This window comes from Leptonotus elevatus, chromosome 6 (assembly GCF_054856555.1).
Source record: "Leptonotus elevatus isolate MCC_2025b chromosome 6, RoL_Lele_1.0, whole genome shotgun sequence".
Taxonomy (NCBI): Eukaryota; Metazoa; Chordata; class Actinopteri; order Syngnathiformes; family Syngnathidae; genus Leptonotus; species Leptonotus elevatus.
The window spans coordinates 19,753,334-19,773,457 of record NC_141244.1 but is presented as its reverse complement, the minus strand read 5'-3'; the positions used below and the strand labels follow the sequence as shown (position 1 = coordinate 19,773,457).

Sequence of the window (20,124 nt, the reverse complement as noted above, 5' to 3'; positions counted from 1 at the left end):
ATTTTTTATTTTCTAATTTTTAACTCATTTACTGCCATTGATGGCTATTGACGTCAAAAATTCATTTGAACTATTTCTATTACTTTAACATTGTTTTCACTTTTGTTAATAAGAGTATGAAAACCTAGGTAAAAAAAATATTGTACATTTAGAACAGATATAAAATTTGTGATTATTTGTGAGTTAACTAGTGAAGTCATGCAATTAATCGCCTGACACCCCTAATTTTTAATAATCTTTTTTTTTTTTTTTTTTATCGCGTCAGGTGATGAATTTTTTTATTGTGATTAATCACATGACTTCAATAGTTAAGTCAAATTTGATATCTGTTCAAAATGTAAATTTTTTTTCTAGGTTTTTATATTCTTGGTAACAAAAGTGGGAAATAGTTCAAATGAATTTTTGACGTCTATAGCCGTCAATGGCAGTGAAAGAGTTAAAAAAAGATCCACAGGGAGCCACAGGAGAGGGACTATGTGGCTATTGAGCCGCAGGTTGCAAACCTCTGTCCTAGGTCGTGACTGACCTTCATCGTGGTCGTTGGCTGTGACGGTGATGATGACGAAACCGACCTCCTTGTCCTCCTCCACGCTCACCTCATACACCGAGCGCGGGAATGTCGGAGCGTTGTCGTTTACGTCTGCCACAAAGATCCTGACGTAAGCCGTGTCTGGTGGGACGACATCAGTCAGTCAGAACCGTGGATTATTTTGGTTCAATGCTGTTTCTGAGGTGGGTACCGGTGTTGGGCTGTCCCTGCTGTCCCGGTCTTGCCGACTCAGAACCATCCTGTGACTGGACCTCGATGAGGTAGGAGGCTTTCTGCTCTCGGTCGAAGGAGGCCCGCGTAGTGATGACGCCGCTCATTGGATCGATGCTGAATAACCCGGAGTCTCCGCTCTCATCTTTCAAGATGGTGTAGTGGACCTGCAAGGACCGGGAAAGACCACGGCTGTCATTCACTCGTTCCCTTTTCCCTCATCAACATAAAGGTAACATGCAAGTCGTATTCACGTGGGCGATAAGGGAGGTTCTCACCATGCCGTGAAGGCCCGAATCCAAGTCGATGGCCGACACCTGAGCCACCGACGTGCCCACCTCGGCCCCCTCGGGAACCGTGGCCTCGTACGTGGAGGACAGGAAGAAAGGAACGTTGTCGTTCACGTCTGAAGAAAGAAGACATCATGGTAGAGATGTCAAGAAGGACTTCATTAAGTGCTTACATGATCGTGTGTCCTGTAATATTTGTTGTCTTAATGGGGAATAATATTTTCTATGCAGTCCAAATCAATACAGTATTCTGGTTAATATCGTGTTAGTGGAATATGAGTTAAGCAGCAAAATCCAGCAGTTTTCATCAATATCAGAAGGCGGCCATTTTGCCGCTTGCTGTCGACTGAAGATGACATCATAGTTGCTGTGATGTCATCTTCAATCAACAGCAAGTGGCAAAATGGCCGCCCCCTGAGACGGATAAAAACAGCTAGATTTTGCTGCATAATTCATATTCCACAAATGTTATATTAATCAGAATGTCATACTTAGACAAGTGAGGTCACAGATAACAAATTATTGTCGGTTGACTTCCGCTTTAATTTCGCAGTTTTAACCCTGAAAATTGCTTCGTTGTGTTTTAACATACAATATATTGATCACAAATCTAAGAACAAACTTAGCTCAATTTGAAAGCTTAACCGTCTTCAAAGTCGAATTTGACCAAAGTCCTCACCTGTGACGTTGACGTAAGCGGTGGCGAAGGAGGCGAGCGGCACGGCGGCCACGTTTTGGACTCGAACCCTGAGAGCGAAGAAGCGCGTGTTCTCGTAGTCCAGATTCTCGGCCACCAGGATGGACGCCGAGCCGCCCGCGCGGTTGGGTTTAATGTAGAAACGCACGGGCATGTTGGTCTCGGGCATTTGACCCTCCTCCAGGTTGTAGGTGACACGCGGGTCACCCAGTGCAGATGTTGCCTTCACTGTCTGTGGCCCGCAAGAAGAGGACGGCATTAGTTCGATTGTACAGATTGCGTCTGACTGATTGGTCTGTGCTGGTTACGTTGATTCTGTATTTGTTTAGTAGTATTTTGGTTCTATGTTTGCATTATGTTATTGGGTCTGAGTTGATTCTGCAATATGGTGGAGCTGTGTTGGTTCTACCTTGGGTCTGCCATGGTTCTATGTGCATCCTGTGATTGTCCCAAGTTGGTATTATATCGGTCCTGGGTACTTTATTGGTACTGGGATTGGGAATGGTTAATTGTAGGGTCTATGTTGTTGCTGTGTTTCTATATTGGGCTATGTTGGTTCTGTAATGGGTAAAGAAAAAAACGTTTTTAACTCATTCACTGCCATTGACGGCTATAGACGTCAAAAATTCATTTGAACTATTTCTATTAGTTCAACATTTTTTCCCCACTCTTGTTAACCAGAGGATGAAAACCTAGAATTTTTTTTATTGTACATTTAGAACAGATATAACATTTGTGATTAATCGTGAGTTTACAACTGAAGTCATGCGATTAATTACGATTACAAATTTTAATCGCCTGATGCCCCTAATTTTTAATAATTTTTTCTTTTCTTTTTTTCCGCCAGGCGATTAATTTTTTTAATTTTAATTAATCGCTTAGTTAACTCACGATTAATGACAAATGTTATATCTAATCTAAATGTACAATAAAAAAACTTTTTCTAGGTTTTCATACTCTTGTTAACAAAAGTGGACAAAAAAAAGTTCAACTAATAGAAAAAGTTCAAATGAATTTTTGACGTCTATAGCCGTCAATGGCAGTGAATGAGTTAATGCTGTTTGATCTTCACTTATAGTCCTTTTGTATTTCTAGTAGTTGAGGTAAAAGTTGGATGAAATATGAGAGCTGAGTGGAGGTCATTCGGTTTTTTTTTTCTCACAGCGACTCTTGACAAAGATCAGACGCGCCGAGCGAGGGCGTCGCCATGACGACGCGTGAAAAGAACGCCTGGCGCGCTTCACCTTTGAGCACTGCGAGGCTGCGCATCATCCTTGTAAGGGCAGCCAGGAGCAGCCTGAAAGGGCTAACATCACAGAACATTCCCGAACATTCCGGAACATTCTTCACAGAGCACGCAGGCTTCTTAAATGGAGGGGAAAGTAATCAAGTCAATGCACCAGTTACAGTTTGACCTGAAATGTTAAAACAAGATGGAGTCTATGACACTTTTGTGTATGTTGTATGTTATTTCTATGTTAGGAATTTGTTGGATCTGTAATTATGCTATACTGGTCTTGTAATGGTCTGTGTTTGTTCTGTTCTGTTTAATATTGATCTGTTTTGCTTCTATGTTGGTTCTGTGTTGTTGGGACTATGTTGTAGTTTTGTTAGACCTTGTCTTTTTCTGGATTTTTCACACAGCTCTAATTGTTGTATTTGACCTCGCATTAACCTTTTTTCTTCCTTTCCATTCTTAGGGGGGAAAAAAAATGCAAACTTGACCTCAGACAAGAAAAGATTAAGATAAAAAAAAAAAAAAGCACCAGGAGGAACGTGTCCATGGAAGTTACCGCGTTTTCCGGTGGTGACGCTGAGTGAGAAACGCTGTCCGAGCACTTAAAACACAGAAACACTCTCAGCCTGACTGTCGTCCGTACACTTCAACAACACGCTCGACATACTGTGGATTATTTCCAGCAGTTGAGTTTATTTCCATAGTATGAAGAGATGGTTATTAACACCAACAGAATCTGGAGAGACGAGCAATCTAATTAAATATATGACCCGTATGCTGTGTGTGTACATCTTTTTGCGACCCTGTGGGATTATCGTGAACGCCGGGCTTGAGGAGCATTCGTTAAATAACACGTACATTGCTTGGGACCAGGTGCTTGTGCACACTATGGACTTTTTTTTTTTTTAGATTCTGTGGAGTAATTCTAGTCGTTCTGTTCATTCCTATTGTGCAAAGTGGTGTAGATCATGAATAACTGCCCAAAAAAAAAGAGCAATGATGATGACATTACCGAATGAACAATACTGAGCTCTTTAAAAAAATAAAAATAAAAAAATAAATAAATAAACAATGAATAACTGCCAAGTCAGTCATTGATTGAACAAGAAAAACTGTTTGCTGGCAAATGTCTTTGCAACCTTTTATAACTTTGAACTCATCGTGATTAAAAAAAACATTCGCTACATGTGCACACACTTTAAACTTTCTCCGTCCAAAATAATTGTACACTGCCACCATACACAAGTCAAATAAAATAAAATAAATCCACTGTATATTGTTCCCAACAACCATTGGTGGATAAGTGAACTTTTGTGAAGTTTTAAAAATAATCTGAGCACATATGCCGTTAAGAAAAAAAAAAATCTTAACACAACATGACAGGCTGCCTCTCTACCTCGTTAGCGGTGTAATTAACAGGACGGCTAAATTTAAAACTAGCGCTCCTCCGGCGTGTGATTAGCACTCGAGCGGAGAGCAAGGAGCCAGACTGGGAGACTTGAGGGCCACTTCATTAGGTACACGACATCGCTACATCCAAATAGGAGCTCGATAAAACATTCTGGTGTCGTTGCGATTTTTTAACTTCTGCTTATGTCATATTTTGGTTAATATATCTCATTGGATAGCGTACTTAATATTTGACTCCCAACAGATATCTGTACTCCATACGCCTTACATTGTCAAAATAGGTTTGTTACGTGAAACTAATCAATCACATCCTTTTTTTTTTTCAGATGAGCGAATTTTATCAAAATAAATACAAAGAAAGCATGACACAGCATCTTGTGATGTGTTGCGCTACTTATAAACATTTCGCAACATAAGTCAACAGTTTTCAAACGTTTTCAGTCACAAACCATCACCAAACATATCGACGGCAGCCATTTTGGGTTGTAACTGCATGGATTAGGTGGTTTTGGTTCAGTAAACTCATTAGGTACGCATGCATATAGGGCATTGTATAGTGTATAGGGAGTGATTTTCCCAGCACAGCCCAACAGAAAAGGTGTATTTTTTCTGTTGTTGCCATTCAGTCAATTAGCATTTGTTGTTAGTCAGTTCACAACGTTAGCATAGCCATGGGAATATACAGTTTTGACAGACTGTCTAGCTATTTTTTATTTTTTTTTAACTTCTTAATGATTTCACAATCTGTACTTTTTTCACTTGAATTAGAACTTCCACGCTGACCAGAGTCTTATTTTAACAGCGGTATCTATCCTACTTAAGTCGCTCGCAAGTGTGAGAACGTCTGAGTTGCACTTACCAGGATCTTGGCGTCCCTGACCGTGTTCTCGGGCACGGTGACCCAGTACTCGGGCTGCTCCCAGTGCGGCGGCTGGTTGTGGACGTTGGTGATGATGACGGTGAGCTCCACCGAGCTGCTGCGGTTGCCGCCGTCCGACGCCACGATCTGTTGGTTGATCTTGGTCGTCTGCCAGGAGGAATTTTGAGGGTATTATCATTTTTTTTGTTGACTCATTGTAAAGCGTCAACTTTCTATTAGCATAAATGCTACGTGGCTATATTTCTTGAATTTACTAACTACGCTAAAGACTTGAGTTACTTTCAGGCCTGTTACTCAAATGTTTGGAGTTTCAGTAAAATTAGTGTGAGCAGCGCAATTGGGGTACAAAGTTTCCCGTCCATTTACCTGTGAAATGGGCTGATTGACGTAAATCCATCCTGTGCTGGGGTTGATGTGGAGGTACGCCGGCTTCTGCGGGGACAACGAGTACGCGATGGCTGCGTTGCTGCCCTGGTCGTCGTCGTGCGCCGCCGCACGCAGGAAGCTCGTCCCCACGGCCGTGTCTTCTCGCAGGAAATCTGAGAGAGGCCAGGACACGCGGGGTTTTGTCAGTCCACCTCCAGCAAACATACCGCAGCCGCGTTGAATTGTTTGATGCGACCGACATGACAGCCGAGGTGTAAAATAACGCGGAGCGCAGCATTGTGTCGCCTCCGTTTTTGCTGCAAAGTCAACAGCTGACATTTGGACTTTTATGGAAATCCTGCAGACTTCCTGCTGACTGGACAACGGATGTCAACGCGTATCACGCAAAGACAAAAACAAAAATGTTCGCATTGCTGTTACCGGGTTTACAGCATCAGCGCCACATTTGAAACCATATCCATCTAACCTTAAACCTTCTTTAAAACTCTAATCCTGTCTTAAATCCTTAATTTGAAACCTTAACCCTCATTTGAAACCCCAACCCTGTCTCGAAACCTTACCCCTTTGTTTGTTTTAATTTTAAAGCCCAACTTGAAACCTTAATTTTAGCTTGAAATCCAACTTTGGAACATTGACCTTTGTTTAATTTAAAACCTAATCCTGGCTTGAAACTAAATGTTCGATACCCCTTTTCTTCAGACTGATACCAGTACGAGTATTCTTGAGTCTTCACCAATACTGATACAAAGTGCCGATAACACTAGTACTATTTGATACATAACCCCCCGAAAAAAAAACAACGACAGATAAAAAAAGAAAGAAAGAAAGACCTATATATCCCAAATTCCAATATAATTGTTTTTCTTCTTAAAATTGCATGAAAGTAATGGCAATTATTTTAACCTCTAACCAGGCTTTAAAAACCTAGAACCCCTACTTTAAAACCAAAATTCTTCACTCTGGGTTGGGTAAAAAATAACCCAACTATGGGTAAAAAATGTACCGATCCTCTACTTGAGTCGATTTTGACGCAACTTTGAGTCAACAACAGTTCATAAATATTGGTCAGATCCTTTACTTTGGGCCATTCTGTATAAAACAACCTAAAAAGTTGGGTCAAATTAACCCAAAAAGTGGATTGGTCAATTTTTTTTTATCCATAATTAGGTTACTTTTGACCTAACTGTTTTTAGAGTGTTTGTTTGAAACCCTACCCCCAACTTAAAACTCTAATTTGAAGAAGCCCTACTTTCAAACCCTAAACATGGCTTGTTTAAACCCTAATTTGAAATTCCAACACTGGCTTGATGCCCTACCTCGTTACCGTTACAAACCCTCAACCTAATTTTAATAATCTGAAACCTTAAACCTGACTTGCAACCCTGACTTGAAAACAAATTTTGAAACCCTTGGGAATCCCTATCTTGGAGTTGAGTCAAAACACTGCATTCTGTTCTCGTTCATTTTAATCAGCCAATCAAATATGGATTTTATTGTAAGAGGATGAATGCTAAAACACGCACGCACGCACGCCAGAACCATTCGAACGCGTGCGCTAAATAGTTAATGAGTTCCTCTCGAGCTAATGTGACGAGGACGACTTGTGACGCAACGCTTATCAAAACACACAGCCAAACAACTCACATCAGAAACAAACAAACACACCGAGGCCTGGAGAACTTCTTCATCTCTCCTTCATCCCTCCTTCATCCCCGCCCGCCTCCCGGCCTGACGCCGATGCGGACTGACGGCTAACAGCCAGACTGACAAACTTCACCTGATCCCGACAGAAGGGCTCAGGCGAAACAAATCCAAGGGAGGACGCGCCGAGAAGCGAGCGCCGGATGCGCGAGCGCGAGCTAACTCTGAATATGAATGAGCTCGGCAACAGATGTGCGCTAAGAACACCCGAGTACGAGTGACAGCCCCAATAAAGACCTCATCTCAAATATATACTGCACAATGCGCATACCACGAACAGTCTAAAACTTTCAAACTGTACATCAGCGCAATCTTTTAACAAGCTAGCTATCTGAATAAGCTAGTAGTTGATGCTAACGCTAACGATTTGTAACCAAACACTCACACTGGTAGCGGCTGTTCTCAAACTTGGGGTCGTTGTCGTTCTGGTCTGCGACGAGCACGGTGATCTGGCAGATCCCGATGAGCGGCTCCTCGGCCTGGTCGGTGGCCGTTACCGACAGCGTGAACTCGCGCTGACGCTCCCGGTCGAAACTCACCGCCGTCGTGATCACGCCTGACAAATAAAGGCACCCAGTAAGGTGGTAGCTTCACTTATGACTTACATTTGTTACGTGACCGTGCTTGTAGCTCAATTTACTTGTGTACCAACTCTCAATTTTCCCTGTTGAACTGGAATACTATTCGTAACTCATGGGTTGGCCACTGGTAAGTCAAGATTGCCATTTGGATGTGATTGATTGATTGATTAATTGATACCAGTGAATACATAGCGGCGATACCTACCGGTGTCTGGATGGATGTCAAATCCAGACGACACCCCGTCCCTGTGCATGATCCCGTACTTGACTTCTCCGTTCACCCCCATGTCGGCGTCCTGGGCTTGGACCCTCAGCACAAAAGTCCCAGGTGGCTGGTTCTCCAGAACGGCAGCTTTCAGGCTGTAGTTCTGACACTACAAACAGACATAGCAACAATCAGATCACTTTGAACCTTGAAACTGTTGAGCCTTTATATGGTCGCCACCTCCTGGAAGACGGGCTTGTTGTTGTTGACGTCGTTGATTCCGACGATGACCTGAGCCGAGCTGCTGAGTGGGTACGGGCCGCCGGATACGTTGTCGTCGGTGGCGGTGATGGTGAGGACGTACTGAGGACCTTTTAGTCTAGGCGGAGGGCTTCGCCGTAGCTTAATGATGCCTTGAAACACAGGAAATACACACGGTATTGCAGTACAAAGCCATATGATACCAATACCTACACTCAACCCAAAACCTTAACCATATATCCTAGTTGAAAATCTAACTCCCACCCCCATACCCTAACCCAAGGTTCATCAATTAAGGTCCTGGAGGTCCGGAATCCTGCAGGTTTTAGATGTCTCCTCCCACTAGCACACCTGATTCCTATAATCAGCTCATCAGTATGCCTGATAAGGATCCTGATCTTTAGTATCGGGTCTGTTGGTAGGCAGAAAAATCTAAAACCCCCAGGACTCCGGACCTCGCGGACCGGAATTGGTGAACCCTGTCCTAAACCAAAGACCCCTAACACCTATCCCAGATGTTAACCCCCACCCTTACACTAACCACTAAACCTAGCCCAAACACCTAACCCTAACCTTAACTCTTGCTTCCACCATATAGCACGGTTCAGTTCCATTCCATTTTTGGCATTTCCATTGTCCATTTATTGCTCAGAATTCATCCATCCAGACAACATCACGGAGTCCAAACCTAACAGGACCACTGAGCGAAAACGGCTAACTTCGCTGCTATGCTCAATTTATATTCCTTCTTTCTCTTTCAAGACTTAACATAACTTGACCCCAGAAGTTGTACTTCACACCAAATTGGGAAGAGAACCTCGCGTGGCTGTTGAAGGAAAGTCAGTTAGCGTCAAAATTTCAGCATGGGTGGTGAAAAACCAATGTTGTATTTTCATGTGCGAACAATCAGGCGGGCATTAGCATAACACAGCAAACAAACTAACACATAAGCCGCTTTGCCAGGGAGCCATCTACATGAAAATACTTACTACACACTTTGAAGTGACAGAGCCCAACATCCCAGCAAGCCAAAGGCTATCTGCCGTGCGCGGGTAACAATAAAACACTGTTATAGCCATTTATGTGTTTAGCGCTTTGCTGTGTGTACTGTATGTGTGTGTATGTGTGTGTATGTGTGCTCGTGCGTGTGTGCCGCAGAGGAGGAGTGCATGCTGGGCGATAAGGTGCAAAACACACAAACAGATAAACATGAGCAACACAGCTGAATATCAATAAATAATTATGTGTGTATTCGTGTTTTATATGCACGCCTGTTTAGGGGGCTCACTAGCTTTGTCCCCAATATACCGGTTACCACGGCAACAACCGCTGTACTAGTGTGCGTGTGTGTGCGTGCGCGTTGATGTTTCTGTCACTGTTGCATGTTGTTATGCTAATGCATGCTAACAAACAACATACCGACTATCCAGGGAGAACCAGCGTCAACGCGGTTTTGTGTTTCCCATAAAAATGACTGCATGTTTATTATGTACATAAACCAGTGACAAATAATTGGAATTAATTATAAGTAGATTTACATTTTTGCGATTTCGTAGTTTCTTTTTTCGATTAGAAAATGTATATGCTGTCAAACTACTTGTTTATCTATAAACACATGGGGACAGCCAACCACAACTTATCACGTGGGTACATCTTCTAACAGTTTATGACCAGGTTTGAATAGTAAGGTTAATACATCCCAGAGTGTGCATTTTTAGGTGTGTGGAGGACCCCAAAAACTGGCAAATAACAAAAAACGGCCATTCCCAGAGGGCCTTCGCAACACCTGTTACCCAAGCTCAAAAGAGTGTGTCTTTCTCACCTTTCTGGTTGTCCAACAGGAAGTTGCTGTCTTCATTGCCACCGGTGATAGCGTACGAGACTCCGTCGCCATCAGGGTCATTGGCGTGGACGATGGCGACCAGGGTGTCGGGGCCCGCGTCCTCACTCAAGAACGTCTTGTAACTGAAAACAAATTCAGATGAGTGAAAGTGTTGGCTGACATAGCCTTACTTCTTCTTTGATGTCAGATAAGTTGATAACAGACAGCCTATCTTTGACTACTTCCTATCTGCTAGCAGCTAGCCTAGCAGCTTTAGCCTAGATTCTATAAATCTGGTAAGAGGTAGCCTAGCTTCTTTTTCTACTTAAGCTTCTTCTACTACTATAACTGATAGTTTAGCTGCTTTTTGTCTTTTAATATGGTAAGAGCTAGCCTAGCTTCATCTTCTATTTGTTGACTAGCTTCTACTACGATGGTAACTGGTAGTCCAGCTACTTTTCATCTACTAATATGGCAACAGCTAGCCTAGCTTCTTCTTCTACTTGTTGACTAGCTCCTTCTACTACTATGGTTAACAGATAGTCTTGCCGCATGCTTTTCTTCTACTAATCTGGTAATAGCTAGCCTAACTTCTTCTTCTACTACTTGTTGACTAACTTCTTCTACTAATATGGTAACAGAAAGCCTAGTTTCATCTTCTATTTGTTGACTAGCTTCTACTACGATGGTAACTGGTAGTCCAGCTGCTTTTCATCTACTAATATGGCAACAGCTAGCCTAGCTTCTTCTTTTACTATCCATCCATCCATCCATTTTCTGTACCGCTTGTCCTCACAAGGGTCGCGGGGTTGCTGGAGCCTATCCCAGCTGGCTTCGGGCAGTAGGCGGGGTACTCCCTGTACTGGTTGCCAGCCAATCGCAGGGCACACAGAGACGAACAACCATACTCACAATCACACCTATGGACAATTTGGAGTGTCCAATTCACCTGCCATGCATGTTTTTTCTTTTACTACTTGTTGACTAATTTATTCTACTAATATGGTAACAGACAGCCTATGTTCTTTATTTATTTTTTATTTTTGTATTAATCTGTAAATAGTTATCCTAATTTATTCTTCTACTAATCCTCCAATAACTAATCTGTGTTCTTCTTCTTCTACTACTAACTAATCTGCTACCCGCCATTTTAACGTTAACGTCTGATAATCTCGTAACAGATATACTATCTTCTTTTACTGCTGATCAGATAACAACTAGCCTAGCTTCTTCCTCTACTAATCTGGCAACCGTTATATATTTTCTTCTTCTACTAATCTCGGAATAGATAGCCTACCTCCTTCTAATCTGGTAACATCTGGTTTCTTCTAATCTGGAAAATCATACACTTTCTTCTGATAATCTAGTAACAAATAAATTTGGATTCTTCTTCGACTAATCCGATGACAGATAACCAAATTTTCTTTAGTACTAATCTAGTAACGGACAAGAATCTTCTTCTACAAATCTGATAACAATTAGCCTAGCTTTTCCTGTTTTTACGAGAGAGAGAGAGTTTATCATACACGGCCTGCGAGAAGACGGGCATCTCGTCGTTAGTGTTAGCCACCCGAATGCGTACGGAGGCGGTGCCGGTGCGCGGCGGCGTCCCTGCGTCCACGGCGACTACCAGGAACTCGTAGACGTGATTGGGCCGCTCGTAGTCCAGCCGGCGGGCGGCGCTGACGACGCCCGCAGACGTGATGTCAAAGTCACCTCCGTGGACGGAGTAGGAGAGCTCCGAGTTGACTCCCGAGTCGCAGTCCCGGGCCAGAACTGAGGATGACGTAAGACTTTTATACTCTCACAATAGGGAAGTGAGATGAAATGTTTTGGTGCAATCTAACCTTGCAGCAATGACGTTCCGGGTGCGACATTCTCAGGAACGTTATCTCGGGTGTAGATGGAGTGCAGGAACTCCGGGGTGCAGTCGTTCTCATCCGTTATGTAGACAACAACCTGTAGGCGGCATCTTGGCGTTATTAAGTATATAGCTCTATTTATAAACTTCCTGTTTTATTTGGAAACAAAATAGAGACAAACGTGAGAGAAAATTCCTTCTCTCACTCCCAATCCTGAATCTCTGTAGCAAACGTTCCGACCCATTGGAGCTCAAGCCAATACGCAGTTTTCCATCCCCGTAATTTAATGGGAGAGGCTGCTCATTTTCCAGTCTCGAGCTTTTGGACATGCCAAATGTTTCGGTGACGGCGGCGAGCCAGCGGAGGATGAACGTCTGGAGGTGTGCATGCGTCAGCAAACTGCTCCGGCAATTCCAGCCGGAAGCTGCAGAAAACTTGATCAGTGCATTTTCTGAAATATAGACGCCGTGCCCCGATTAATGGCCAAGCTCAAAACAAGTAGCACCTATCGAGGCAGGTAAACAGTCTCCCGGAGGAATTTAAGCGTGGAGTCTTGAAAACAAGTAAACACGCTTTTGTTATTTGGAGTGTCTTTTTCGCAAACTCAGTGCTGCCCATCAATTTGTGCTAATACACTTTAAATGCTCAACTGGCTTTTCCGCAGTTGCTAACCAAAACAGCAGCACATATCAAGGCATATAATTAAACAGTCCCTCATTTGAATTGAATTCTTACCAATTATTGTGAACGGTTTCAATGAGGATCTTGCGTTATATACACAAGTTGTTTTCCTTTAAAAAAAATGTTTTTATTACCATTCCAGTAGATTCCGACTTGTGGTCTCTCCACAATGTTGTGTGCCGGGTGACATTTCTTCTAAAATGTCCTTTGGGGCTGAAGGCAACACAACCTATAGATGCTACCGTGAGGTGCACTATAAATAGTGTTACTGAGAAGGAGGCAGTGCGCATATATAACACGCACACATACACACACATGCACACACACTCACACACACACATGCACACACACTCACACACACCCTTGGAGTAGATTAGCCAGCCGAGCTAATAGAGTAGCCAAAGCCTTTAGGGGTCACTGGTAGCCATTTTAAAGCACTTACCAACATTTGGACTGCAGGGGAGGTGATAATGGACTCCTCCAGGTGCGTGTGTGCGTGTGCGTGCACGTGTGTGCGCGTGTTTGTGTATTAATGTGAACAGCTATGACATCTTCAGAGCTTCCCGTGAGGAGTCAGCTAAGTTTCTTCACATTTACACAAGTGTGTGTATCTTTGATTCTGTGTGTATAATCAGTGCGTGTGCGTGCGTATAAGCGCTGATGCGACGACGATGGCGTCTGATCACCGAGCTTGTGAACGCAGCTTTGATGTGCTGACTTTTCATCAAGCGCCACGACGAAAATGAGGGCAACGGCGGCGTGCGCGCGAGACGCGTGCGCCTCGGTGCGTGCGCGATGAGCGGCACAAGCAGCAAATTGAAGAGTTGCATCACAAAGTCTGATTCAGCAGCTGCGCTTGGAAGCTAAGCAGTCAACACTCGAGGCCAGTTTGAAAATAAAAACACTTAAGTGTTGCAATTTCAACTAAGATAAGCTAATAACTACAATTACTATACACCTCACAAGTTCGACCTTTGACCTTCGAGTTTACATATTCGCCCGGTTCTGTAATTTGATTCTATCCCTCGACCACAATCGGCCCTCATTGGATTCAGTATGTGTTCCTAATGAAGTGTCCTGTCACGTCTGTCGTTCGTTGTGTTGTTTCCCGTACCTCGCTCATGCCGCTGAGGCCAGTGTCGGGCTCAGAGGCTCGGACTTGCAGCGTGTGCACGTTGTGTCCGCTCTCGTAGTCCACGTTGCGGGTGAGGCTGAGGGCGCCGCTCTCCTGGTTGATGCTGAACAGATTGCCGGGATTCGACTGCAGCACGTAGGCCAGCGTCTTCTTCTGGAAGGACACGGCCTGGACCGCACCCACACTGCACGTAGAAAAACAGTTGGGAGTAATGGTCGTCGTTCTCAGACGGTGGACACAATAGAAAAAAAAATATCTGTACTGTTGATTTTCATGATTTTTTTATGGCAGTATCTTACAACGCTCTGCAACAAATAAGACAATTCATTTCATTCATCTTTTAAAAAGTTAGAGGGATACTGGGAATGATTTTATAATTTATTAGGTACCAGTAAATATGTAACTATATTACATCATACCGTTTATTGCATATGGATTTGCTTTTTTTTTGGGCTTCGTTTTACTCTGCTGTCTGAAACCAGGTTGACATTGCATAAACAATCTGTTCTCTATTGCCTGACCAAAATAAATAAATAAAGTTGTGTCGTCAATTCAAAAATGATAATGGGGTTTCATTTTACAACGTTTATTGTCGGACAATGTAACATTAGGCAAGATATAGGAAAATGTAAAAACAATCGATATTGGGTTTTTTTCTCACATTAAAATGCATCGCATATAATGTTAGATAAAACTAAAAAAAAAAGTATTTTACAAAGCTTCAATGCAAATTAAAAGTAAAATACAACTGAACTGTACTTCCGCAGTGATTCTTCCGTGCACCACTAGAGGGCGCTCACGAACCACTAATGGCACTCAGACTGCACTTTGAGAATCACTGTTAGAAAAAAAAATGTTTTCAAAATCAAAATTACAGGTTTCACTGAGCAGTACGATAAACATTTGTTTGCAAGGCATTATGGGAAAGTTCCCCTTCGATTAAAGAATGAGCGAGGTTCAAAATGTTGTTTCTTAAGAAAAGAAAGCTGAACGCGACAAGCGCGACAGATCAAATGGACCCAAATGGATGCACACACGCACACGCACACGCACACACACACGCACACGGATGCACGCAAGCACGCACACAGAGACACATGCCCCCCCCCAAACACACGACTCACAGGGTGGCATGGACACTCGGATATTATTAACACAATGTGCTTTGCGCCAGAAGCCCAAAGGGACACACACACACATATGCACACACACGCACACACACATGCACACACATACCCCTTCATGTTTATCCAGACCTCGCTTTTAATAAATATTTGAATTTGCCACACTTTCAAGCTCTCAGCCTCGGGCCACACACACTCTTGCATCTGGGTCCTCTTCATCAGTCATCCTCCTCCCATCCATCCATCCATCCATCCATCCATCACGCTTGCTCCTCCACAACACGTGTAATGCATGTAGTTAATACAAGTCCCACAATGCATTGCTCATTGACTGATGGTTTTATATTCATATTTTCTGTAGTCATACTACTTTAGCCCTAAATGTTTCATTATTAAGTAGATATCGTACTTTGTAGTCAGGCAGACAAAAAAGTAATGATTGTCACTCACGGCTGTCCGACGGCCATGTTCTCCGCCACGCTGAGCTGGTAGGTGGCGTTGGTGAACTGCGGCGGTCGGTAGCCGGCGAGGATCGACACGGTGGCCGGCGGACCTTTAGGGCCATCGGCGTCCACGGCCTGAACCCGCAGATGGTACTCATGGCTGGGGGCCAGGGGGCGCCCCGTGGTCCTGATTTGGCCTGAGCGCCGGTCCACCTCGAAGCAGTCCATGCCGCCTGACAAATAAAAAAATATATTTTGTATTATTTCAAATTTCTTATCTACTATTGTCTGTGAATTACCCTGCGTACAAAAGCATACAAAAATAACTTTCTTTAAAAAAACTAAACAAAAAAACATTCAAATAAAATTATAAAAAGCATAACTGAAATGAAAATAAACTGAATTAAAATCAAATGAATAAGAAAACCATATATACAATTATACTAAAATATGTATGTTCTGTAATATTTATAATTCCATACCTATTATGAATAAATTACTGAATAATTACATGAATTACTGTTGCAGATTTTTTTTAAATATATGAAAATCATGATGAAAACATAATAATAATAAAAATAATACAATTATAAACATGGATTATTAATAATGATTTATAGGTAAATAATAAGTTGAATTATATATATATATATATATGTTACCAAAATATATATATTTTTTAAATGAAAATCCAATTTAAATGTATATTACAGTATTAATTACCATGTATTGTATTTAATGTTACAGCGTCTTTAAGAAAATATGAATGTTGTCTTCTACTAATTATAGTGCATTGATTTTTCTGTAAAAACAGTTTTTTTTTTGGTTTGTTTTTTAAAGCAGCCTGGATCATAAAACAAAGTTTTGGAATGAGCCCAAGGTAAAAGGGGACGGATGAAGATGATGATGATGATGAAGAGGAGGAAGAAGAGGAAGTGGGATCCTCAGCTGTTGACCAGAGGGCCTTCACTGGTCGCAGCTGCATCCCACCTGTCAATCATTTCGTCCTCCCGCTTCAATGATTCTGCTCATCATCACTGTGGTGGAGGAACACTGTTTTCTATTAACAAGACATCAGTGCTGACCAAGTTTCTGAGGCGTGTGCATCCTGGTGGACACGCACGGTATACCCTGCAGGGGTCCCCAACAAGACACCAGTTTCATCCATCAACATGGTGGACATATTGTTAAAATGCATAAAAATGTCTCAAGGACACATGCTCGAAATTGAACAGGAAGCTGGTTATTTTTGGTTTAAAGCAGCCAGCCTAACGAGATCAAATACAAAACGTCTGAACAAAGATAAGCAAATTTTGGCGAGGCATTCAATTACTTTTTACATCTATACTATGTCATACTGAGTTGTTTCTAATATTTTGGCAACTATGTTGAGTACTTGAGCTGAAAAGTCAGCCTTATTATTTTCGTAGTGGATAATTCTTATACTGCCTCTTTGAAACGTAACAAGTGGTGAGTGTATAAATAGAATTGTGTGAAGTGGGACTAAATCGCACTGAAATCCACGTTGGGAAGAAATGAGAATAAGTCAAATGAGTGGTTTATTTGCGAGGACATGTGTTGTCACATTACGCCAAAGGGATGCAGTTCAAAAAAAAAAATCAATTCTTAAAATATCTTCTTCTTTTATTGCTCTTAAAAAATATATCAAAATACAAAAAATCCCCAGCCACCGGCGCCCATCCGCCCACCTCGCCGCCTCTCCGGAGACGCTCTTATTATTCCCCAACGTGGGAGCTCTCTTGGCCCCCCAGGGGAGCGTTTAGCATGGGGGGGTGTGCCGTTTAACAGCGTTTTTTTTTTCTATTTCTTTCCTCTTTTTTGACGCTAATTGAAATTCAACAAGTCACTTTTTATTTAGATAAATCTACGGCGCTCCGAGCTAAAGCAGGTTTGTCACATGCAAATTCCCATGACAGGTAATACATATACATTCTTATTTGCATGTACGCATGTCATGTATGTATAAGGATAAATACAAACAACCAAATTTACATATATATCAAGATTTAATGTCCCGCTAACGCTAAGACTGTGTTTTTTTATACGGCTCATATATGTTTGATTTATTACTTATTAATATTTACATTTTAAAAGGCCTTGCCTTGTTTGCTTAGCTGCCTTTTATGCCTTTAAGGCTAATGTACTTCTGCATTAAAACCCCCAGGGGCTGAATAAATGCAAAAACAAACATCTGTAGTGTTAGCGCTAGTATGTTATTAGCATAACAGTTGGTTCAAGAGTTTGACTTTTATGCCTTCTGTGCCGCCATAATTCCTGGACTTCAGGGGCTAAGATAAAACAAAACAACAAAAACATCTTTACCAATTACCACTATTGCTAATGTGCTAGTAGCATAAAAAAGCTAACAAGAGCATACATACCATTATTTCGTTTAGTTTTGGAAGAAAATCAAATAATTTCCTTTCAATCCCTCTTGGTACTTTAGTAGTAATAATCGCCTTAACAAACCAAAAATACATCAAAAACATGATGTGCTGTGATTGGCCAGTTTGTGTCAAGGGGCGTGGCTTAGCAAAAACTCAATAATGTTAACGACAAAACTAACAGGTTATAAACATTAGATTTCGATTCGAAGTGTATATGCTCACCGTCTAATAGGAGGAACTGAGGCTGTCCGAGGGTGCCGTCCCGTTGCCGTGACGACAGGCGGTAGACCACGGACCCGGGCGCGGCGTCAGGACCCACAGCTGCCAGATAGGGTGCCGGGAACATGGTCCATTGCAGATGGGCCTGACTGAGCAAGCTCAGAGTCAACCGGCACAGGTACCACTCGTCACCTACAGCAGAGGGACAGAGACGACTCAGTCGCATGGCAAACAGCAGGTGACGCTGTGACGCCAAACCATGAGGTCATTGGGGCCGATCAGAAGGCTGACGGAAGACATTAGTGGAAAAGGGAAAATGTAATGCTACTGACAGTGATGTTGACTTATTCCAGAAAATCGTCTGGTATCAGAACTTTGGAGCAGATCTGGATAAAGACGCAGAATTTTTCACTTTTGGTTGTTATGGCCGGTCATGTTAGCTCTTCGCTAAGCACAGCATGCTACGCTCTTGTCATGGTTTTGACTACTTTTATGTGAACAATAGCGTTGTTAGCTTTTACCCAACTGTGCAATCATACGATTTTGCCATTTTTACCTTCCCCACATTGCTTTGGTCGTTTTTATATGGAATGTAGCATCATGTCGTGGCTTTGGCTGCATTTGTTTAGATAGCGTCATGTTAGCGTTTTGCTAACAATTCAATGCTAGTCTTTAGTCATCAACTTGACAAACTCAAAATGTTGTTTTGTGTGTTCTAGCCGTTGTTTTCCCTTTGTCAGCGTCGTTAGCTGTTGTTACGGCGCCCCGCTTTGTAGCTAAACTAGCTAGCGCTGCGCGTTGTTCAGTTGGTGTCATGAAAGTCGGCGTCTCTGCAAGCCCCGAGGGGACACGCTGACATTAGTCAACGAGCTCATATCGCGCCTTTTATCTGCTTCCTGTTCCCCGGGAAGACAACAGCTACATTTTTTTCCCCCTTTTTTATGACGTTGCCGACCAAAAAAAGATGCAGGTTTTGTTTTGAAACTCTGGGTCGTGTGCTTTTTTTTTTCCCTTTTTTGTTTTACCCCGTAGAGGGATTTGTGAAGAAGGCTGGAAAACAACAACTCCGTGTCAACTTCTGCCAACAAATTGTGTCAGAGGAATGATGAAAAAGAAAATACTTTGGATCAACTTGAATGACTAATTTGCTATTGCTAAATTTACTAATAAATGTATTTTGATCCCACTCAAAAGTTTTACTTTTACCTTAGTCAAATAATTACATTAACAAGACCAACGACTATTTGTGCGCAGCTGTAAAAACTTCTGAAGTCTTTTCACGTAAAGTGGAGGAAAAGGTGAAGATGAAGTCTTCCTCACGTCCTCCTCTGCCTGGATGCTCGTCACTCCTGGCTGGTTAAATGCAGAATAATGGCGTCTATTTAAAGTCTCTTGTTTTACATACGCTGCACCCCTCCAGCGGCGTAATGGAACGCGGCCCATTAGCACAATCAACATCAACGCGACCTGACGACTCAGAACTGAGGAAGACCGAGTAGGAGGTGGGAAAAGGAGCAGGTAGAAGGAGGTTTTGAGTTGGGATAGGACAAAAAAAAGGAGTGGGAAGAAGAAGGTGGAAGACAGAACAAGGACTGGAAAGAGGACACAGGAGGAGTTGAGGAGGTGTGGCTTGAACAAAATGTCTGCTTGTCCTTAAACATCAACAGCAACATGACTTGAACATGATTCAGATGAGTTCAAGAGGGGTCTGCGTTGTTCCTCGTCATGTTTTCGTTTAAAAAAATTATCAACGCTTTTAATTATTCAAATATTGACTACTTCCTGTCTGCTCAGACCAACAACGCAATGGAGGAATCGTTTTAGGCTCTGCATACACTATAAAGACACTATAATGTATGGAGGACTAAAACTTCCAAAATTCAAAATAAATAAATGACTAAAATTGAAAATAAAAACGGATATAAAAAAATACAATTTTAAAATTAAATCCCCAAAAATAAATATAAATGGAAATAAAAAGCAAAATAGTATAAATAAAATAAAATAAACTATATATATAT

At 42.2% G+C, this 20,124-nt stretch overlaps 1 protein-coding gene across 1 annotated transcript in view; it reads right to left on the bottom strand.

Annotated features, from left to right (window-relative positions):
- The window catches only part of LOC147172556 (neural-cadherin), a 91,932-nt gene that overhangs the window by 26,832 nt on the left and 44,976 nt on the right, over positions 1 to 20,124 (bottom strand). Inside the window, exons 2-16 of the mRNA XM_086078311.1 lie at positions 18,107 to 18,295; positions 15,484 to 15,709; positions 13,889 to 14,093; positions 12,079 to 12,190; positions 11,758 to 12,007; positions 10,232 to 10,374; positions 8,389 to 8,561; positions 8,149 to 8,317; positions 7,748 to 7,918; positions 5,641 to 5,813; positions 5,254 to 5,421; positions 1,730 to 1,979; positions 1,039 to 1,166; positions 741 to 927; positions 527 to 670 (exon numbers count right to left, since the gene is read on the bottom strand). Of these exons, the coding sequence (XP_085934437.1) occupies positions 527 to 670; positions 741 to 927; positions 1,039 to 1,166; positions 1,730 to 1,979; positions 5,254 to 5,421; positions 5,641 to 5,813; positions 7,748 to 7,918; positions 8,149 to 8,317; positions 8,389 to 8,561; positions 10,232 to 10,374; positions 11,758 to 12,007; positions 12,079 to 12,190; positions 13,889 to 14,093; positions 15,484 to 15,709; positions 18,107 to 18,295 (2,688 nt within the window). The remainder of the gene's footprint in view (positions 1 to 526; positions 671 to 740; positions 928 to 1,038; positions 1,167 to 1,729; positions 1,980 to 5,253; positions 5,422 to 5,640; positions 5,814 to 7,747; positions 7,919 to 8,148; positions 8,318 to 8,388; positions 8,562 to 10,231; positions 10,375 to 11,757; positions 12,008 to 12,078; positions 12,191 to 13,888; positions 14,094 to 15,483; positions 15,710 to 18,106; positions 18,296 to 20,124) is intronic.